Below are 7,083 nucleotides of genomic sequence, written 5' to 3'. Positions count from 1 at the left end.
TTCCTTCAAATGCGGGCGATAATAAAGTCTATTAAATCATTAATATGCAATCAACGAAACTACACTGAGAAGGCAAATACAAACAACAAAAACAAACAATGAAACATACAACAAAAAACAAAAAGAAAGCTAAAAATTCGGAGTGTTATGAGTTGAAAACGTTGCCCCCCCCCCACCGTCACGTGCACGGGCGGCGCAATTCCTCTACCTCCCACATCTGGTAGCTGTCCCCCTCCCCTCGCTTATCTCTGTTACTGGGGGAAACTTTTTACCTGTTGCTGGGGAACTTTTAATTCTTGTAATCATATGATTGCTTGCCTGTGAGTAATGAAATTTTGTTGTATGACGTCAGCCCCCTGAAATCTCCACAATACCATGAACATATCTATTGTGTAAATAGATGTGTACATGATCATACCTACGTCGTCAGCAACAACGACAACAATGACAACAACAACAACAACAAAACTAATTGTAATAATGACAGTGATATTAACAGTAACAATAACAACAATAACAAGAGCAACAACAGCAATAACAGCAGCCGCAGCTGTACCACCACCAGGAGCAGAAGCAGCAGCACAAGCACCACCACCAAAATAGTAGAATAAATTTTTTTTAATGTAAAATGAAGGAATAAATAAAACAAGTGTAACTCGGTGGCCATATTGCAGCGACGAACCCAATCGATGTCATCAAGGTGCGCATGCAGCTGGACAATGAGCTAGCCGAGCAGCGTGGCAAGGGCGTCGCCGTGTTCCGCGAGCGATACTACCACGGCTGGGTGCGAGGCGCCATCCAGATAGTGCATGACGAGGGCATCCACGGACTCTATAAAGGGTAATGTAAGTTAGGGGGCATCCACGGACTCTATAAAGTGTAATGTAAACTAGGGAGCATCCACGGACTCTATAAAGGGTAATGTAAGCTAGGGGGCATCCACGGACTCTATAAAGGGTAATGTAAGCTAGGGGGCATCCACGGACTCTATAAAGGGTAATGTAAGCTAGGGGGCATCCACGGACTCTATAAAGGGTAATGTAAGAATAGGCATCCACGCGACTCTATAAACAGCGTAATGTAAGCTAGCGCATCACGACCTCTATAAAGGTAAATGTAAGCTAGGGCATCCAGGACTCTATAAAGGTAATGTAAAGCTAGGGGCATCCACGGATCTAATAAAGGGTAATGTAAGCCAGCAGTATCCACGGGACTCTATAAAGGGTAATGTAAGTAGGCCAGCATCACACGGGACTCTATAAGGGGTAATGTAAAGCCAGAGCGCATCCCCGACTTATAAAGGTATGTAAAGCTATGGGGCATCACGCATATGGGCATCACTAGACTCTATAAAGGAGAATTAAGGTAATGGGTCATTCCACAGGGACTCTATAAAGGGTAATTAATGCTTAGGGGACATACCACGACTCTATAAAGGGGTCATGTATAGGGCTGGGCAATCAACCGACTCTATAAGGGCAATGTAAGCTAGGGATGGCTCCACAACCTATAACAGGGCGTAATGTAAGTTAGGGGGCCATCGCACGACTCTATAAAGGTCATGTAGGGCTGCATGGGAGCATCCACGGACTCTATAAAGGTCAATTAAGTTATGGGGCACTCCCACGGACTCTATAAATGCGGTAATGGGAAGCTAGGCGAGCATCCACGGACTCTATAAAGGGTAATGTAAGTTAGGGTGCGTCCACGGACTCTATAAAGGGTAATGTAAGTTAGGGGTCATCCACAGACTTTATGAAGGGTAATGTGGTTAAGGCATCCACAGAGTATATATCAGGGATAAATAATGTAAAATTTAAGATTGAAATTTGCTCCTTATGTATATATGTATCTTGTTTGCGTCTCAAGGGTAATATGATCAGGGAGAACCGGGTTAAGTCTGTGGAATCTTAAGCTTTTAAATGCTGCAGGCATCTGCCCATTTTTGACACGCCGACAAATGCTTGGCTTCAAACCCGCATTACCAGTTATTACCGTTGATGTGCTCGTGAAAGCGAGACAGAGATTGTTGAAGTTCGATAAAGGTCGGAGGTTTGTAAAGGTTTTCAAATGTCGATAAATGTCAATCGAGGCTTTCGAAGGTCGATAAAGGTTGTTGGAGGACGGTAGAGGTCGTCGGAGGTTGCGCGTCGGTAATTGACTAGCGAACGTGCCCTCGTTAACATTGGCTTCCTCACGCAAAGGCTGTTGCCATCCCTCATCCGCGAAGCCATCTACAGCGGAATACGACTCGGTGCCTACGAGCCCCTGAAGGTGGCGCTGGGAGCGACCGACCCCGCGCACACGCCGCTGTGGAAGAAGATCACGGCTGGAGCGACGTCTGGTAGGTGGCGCCGGCGAGTTCGCTCTCGTCTAATTTCGATCGTTACACTGCGATTTTTAGCTCACCTTGACATCGTCAAGCTGAGCTATTGCCATGGGTCATCGTCCGTCCATCCGTCGTTTGTCCCGTCATCAGACATTGGCTACGAGTCAACGATACTCAGAAACGCGTTTGCCCACATGCTTGAAATGGCTATAGTTGCTTGTACTGCCTATGCCTCCCATATTAAACGTCCTATTTTGGCAGACCGCCAGGTACGTACTTTCGAGCCATGCCATTTTTTGGCAAAAATGGGCAAGTGCTTATTCAGTTAGGGTTCCAACGGATTTGCTCATTTTTGGTATGGTGAATGAATACAGGGTACGGGTTTGATAAAATTATTGGCAAATTAGGTATGGGTTTTGCAATTATATAGCATATTAATATAGACACGCAGATAACAAACACGTCTGTTGTTCACACTCGTGCGTGGTTCGTTTTACAATATTCTATGACATTATCTTTTGATGCAAATTTCCTGCCCTAGGACCATTATGATTTATCCTATTATTATTAATATATTTATCTATGATATAAATGATTTATGTAAGAAACATCAAAGCGGGTAATAGCGCCATCTACCGTCAAATTGCGACCTTCATTTTGGGTTTATAAATTATTTACTAATTTATATATATAATATTATTTATTATTTTCACATAAACAATTACACATATAATTATCAAGAGTATATAATGGGAGTTCTCCCATATATACACTTCGTTTATATAATGTACGTCGATGGTTGCTCAATTAAAACTGACAGGGATGGGAATCTTCTGCGGATCCGCGGAAATCCGCGGATTTCACAGTCCCAGGGTCGATTTTGTGAAACGTCTAAATCCGTTGAGAAAATTTTAGGGTTGGTGTTAGAATGTACACATTTTCGTTTTACAGTCCAACAGTACCTTTATTTAATAACATTGTAATATACAGCAGGCTGTAACATTGCAATCCCATTATGCAATAATAGCATATAAATTTTGCAAGCGCCAGCATAAATGTGATGTGTATTATAACATTGTATCAAGTGAACCAGGCAATGCGTCTAGACAATACGCCTGTCTGCAGTGTAAGTACTGTGGAGGCGTATGTAAAATGATGAAGGCCTTAATTGTATACCACGGCTTGAATGTGCAAAATAAATCGAAACAGAATTCATTTCGAGCAGTGTTTTCGTGCATTTGACCACTAAATATGGTGAGATTAATTGAGAGGGCGGACACATCTAACATAGCAGAAATTGACAAAGATGTGAGGAACAAGTTTCGCTGGGCTTGGTTAGAAAAATCTGTCACACTGAGTGTCAAAATCGGGAAGAAAACTGAACGACTATGTCGGAAAGTGCGATTTTTTAAATATTTATTTATATTTATTTAGGCAATTATCCATCATATACAATACATTGCATACTTTTACAATAAAAATTTGAATTCATAAAATTGGATAATTACCAAGGATATATACACAAAAAGCATGACTAGCACACTTATTTACATTGTGGTCCTTGTTTTGCTATGCCTTGAATCTAACTGCACCTCTGCTATGCCTTGCACTACTATTAGAACTAACTGGCAATGTAGCTGGTGTAACGATTTTGGCTTCTTAGTTTGGCTTCTTAGTTTGGCTTCTTACTGTGTGCGCATGGCGCGTGCAGCTTCAGCTTCATTGAATGCCTCCGATGGTGTAACGATTTTGGCTCTTAGTTTGGCTTGTCGTCGGGATCACGTGTACGTTTCGTGTGGCCCTCCTACACCACGGACATACACCACGGCTAGCGAGTATATAAGGCTCCATATAACCGTGTTGAAGCACTCGGCCTGACTCACGGCGCAGTCACCTGCCGTGCAGGCTCACGCAACAGGAATGCATTACACTGGTACGTGACCAGATCAACTAAATTGCGATAGGCAGAGCAGCGCGTGTGTGTGGCGTGTCTCACTGGATTTACGCTGTCGCTGGCCCGTGCCAGCATAGTATCGCAAACCTCACGTCGCAACGCAACAAAAACGCGGTGTATTGGTTGCTTGTGCTCTAATATGCCTCTACACGAAGCTATCGTATAGCCCCCGGCGACAGCGCTGATTTGGCGGAGCCGAGTATGTTTCTAGCATGGAGCGATTCCTTGTTGGGCAGGACGTAGACGGCCAGATCTCAGCGCATCCAGATGAGAGGACGATATCGAACCAAGCATCCATCCCGCGTCATCGTTCTGTACAGAATCATCGAGGTGGTTCAAGCACGTGCGGTCACGATCTACGACGCGCCGCAAGGGAACGACGATCGCCGTCGCGCGCGTCCGCCGAGTACGAGCTCGAGAAACGCGTCGAGAAGATAGAGGGACGTGTTCCGCAAGTCGCCTCGTCAAGGTTGCGGACGGGACTAGGCTGAGCATCATCGCATAGGCACTCGAGCACGAGCGCCGGCAATCGAGAAACTGGTATCATTGTGAAGGCCATCATGGCCTGCCGGCGCCGCAGCGAAGGACTGCAGGTATTCAGGTGAAATTATCAGATACGTGAGTCGGACGGAGAGCGCTGGTAGGCGTGTCAAGGCCCTACGCGCGGCTCCCGTGCGGGAGACACCTTTTGACTTGTCAGTTTATGATTGGGATGAGAGTGTCGAGCAGGCAAACAGTGAGATTGCTCGGCTCATCAGTCCCGCCGAGAAAAGCAGAAGGAGGAGCATAAGAAGATACAGGATACCCTCTGACTCGTGTGCGCAGTAAAGGGAGGCGGACGAAATACGGCCACAAGCGGAGATAGGAGAAGAGAGTCGCCGGGCCGTAGATCGACGCCACACCGATGACGACATCACGTGGGAAGTGAGGTTGAAGCGAGCACGTCGCCTACGCGCTCCGACAATTACTCGCCGCTGTCGCGACGACTCATCGCGCCCGGCCGCAGTGCGAGTGTTTGACCTGCCAGGACGACCTGAACAGCGACTCGGCTTATCCGGCGAGATAGACGTGCAGGCTCTATTGATACGCCCGAGGAGCTCAATAGCAAGAAGCCCGTAGCAAAGCTGAACTCGCAAAAGTCAAGGCTAAGTAATGCTGGGCGGATAGGCTGCGGCCTTTAGCTCTGGGGGCGGGAGAACCTGGCCGACCAACTATAGCCGCCATGGAGAGAGCGGCAAGGAACAGTCGCGTCCGATACACTGTAGTAGTTATGGCGTTTCGCCCATCGAACTGCGCAGTTCTCCGCCATATCACACCCCGTCGTGGGCGCCGTAGTTGCATGTAGGAAAGGACATCAATGGCTGCTGAGAAACCTCGTAATTGCCTAGCTGTCATCCAAGCACAGGCAAGGGGATCTGCGCCGGATTAGGCGGGGTTGTTTGAACTGCAGACCACCATGCATCTGTGAGAGTAGCATCACCAGTACCGTGGGCAGCCAGCCGCACCACCATCTGGCGAAATTCAGCGAATTGCCGTGAAGGTGCAGAAGAAGACCAGGGTTTCTATGCTCGTCAGCAAAATCCCCGTGCCTGTGAAGGCACCGATGGAAGGTATGCTGGCGCATAGGAGATCCACACATCGATGGAGAGAGGCTGACGCAACGATCTGCAGAATGCTGCAGCTGGAGGCAGAGCTTCCGCCTTTGTTCATTAGGTTGGCTGCCGGTACATATAAGGGTCAGGCATACTGGCACTTGTGGGATCCGAAGAGCCGGAGACAAGGACTCCTCTGCCAGCGTTGGAAATCAACAGGTAAGCATCACGGCGGAAGCAAGTACCACCGTCCCCACCGTAGTCGCCACAAGCCCTAGCGGAGGATCGAGTCCAGTCAGGCCGGGTGTGGAGTCCTGCCACGGGTATTAGCAAACCCGTGCTGTCTGTAGCTGTGGGTAAGTCAGACCATAGAGATTCTATGCCATAACCTAGCGAAGTTATGCTGTCTGTTGCTCCGTGTGCAAACACGGTATCGATGGATCAATCATGGTCACCGTGGTATGTTTACGCATATGTTCACATGCATTTCTCCCCTATGCTGAAGCATGGGTTTAGGTGCAAGGCTGGTGCGTGAGGGATGAGTTATTCTCCCGATGTACTTGGCCAATACTGTCTACTTGCAGTACTCTCGTAGATACAGACGGCCTCATCTGCGCACACGACAGCTGCTCACACTTACATTGCTCTACGCGGACAGATAATTGCAAGTAGTTCTGTCGGCCCATCTATGGATCTGTGTCATACGAATAACGCAGGGCGACTCGGCGAACAGACGACGATGTAGGCGGGATCACGGAGGAGGAGTCACGCCCTCCGTCCGTAAAATGTGGCCGCTCGCATTTTGGTAGCTGAGGGAGTATTCCAGCACCACTGCAATTGTTTAGAGAAGTGGCGACCCCTTTCCGCGTTAGATTGCATGTTCGTGCAGAGCCACTCGAGAAGTCATGTTCATTACATGGTTCATGTACACGATGTCACGATTGTCCAGAAGGGTATAGATACACAGTGAGGATTATTTATCCAGTCTTTTTCACGGAGATGAGTGAATTTTACAGGGTTTGTTTATGAGTAAAATAGCGCGCGTAATACTGACGTATGGTGTGTAAATTAATTTATGCGCCGAATTTACTCGACTACACTTAGCTGTTTTCTGCGACCATGCAGGCCGCACACATTATGGACGTTGTATATATTGCGGATTTCATGGTGTAACGCGTAATTACGAGTTAAAAGATATGCAGCGAGAT

The 7,083-nt window shown here is 47.2% G+C and overlaps 1 protein-coding gene across 1 annotated transcript in view; it reads left to right on the top strand.

Annotated features, from left to right (window-relative positions):
- The first annotated feature begins 683 nt into the window (after positions 1–683).
- LOC106810598 (mitochondrial substrate carrier family protein ucpB-like) overlaps positions 684–7,083 on the top strand; it is a 19,078-nt gene continuing 12,678 nt past the window's right edge. The window contains exons 1-5 of the mRNA XM_014814004.1: positions 684–840; positions 2,205–2,344; positions 2,591–2,598; positions 5,758–5,893; positions 6,019–6,094. Of these exons, the coding sequence (XP_014669490.1) occupies positions 707–840; positions 2,205–2,344; positions 2,591–2,598; positions 5,758–5,893; positions 6,019–6,094 (494 nt within the window). The 5' untranslated portion in view covers positions 684–706. The remainder of the gene's footprint in view (positions 841–2,204; positions 2,345–2,590; positions 2,599–5,757; positions 5,894–6,018; positions 6,095–7,083) is intronic.

The sequence above is a fragment of the Priapulus caudatus genome, unplaced genomic scaffold (genome assembly GCF_000485595.1).
Source record: "Priapulus caudatus unplaced genomic scaffold, Priapulus_caudatus-5.0.1 Scaffold456, whole genome shotgun sequence".
In the NCBI taxonomy this organism is placed as follows: domain Eukaryota; kingdom Metazoa; phylum Priapulida; class Priapulimorpha; order Priapulimorphida; family Priapulidae; genus Priapulus; species Priapulus caudatus.
The sequence above is the reverse complement of the archived record's forward strand: the minus strand, read 5'-3'. Positions and strand labels throughout refer to the sequence as shown.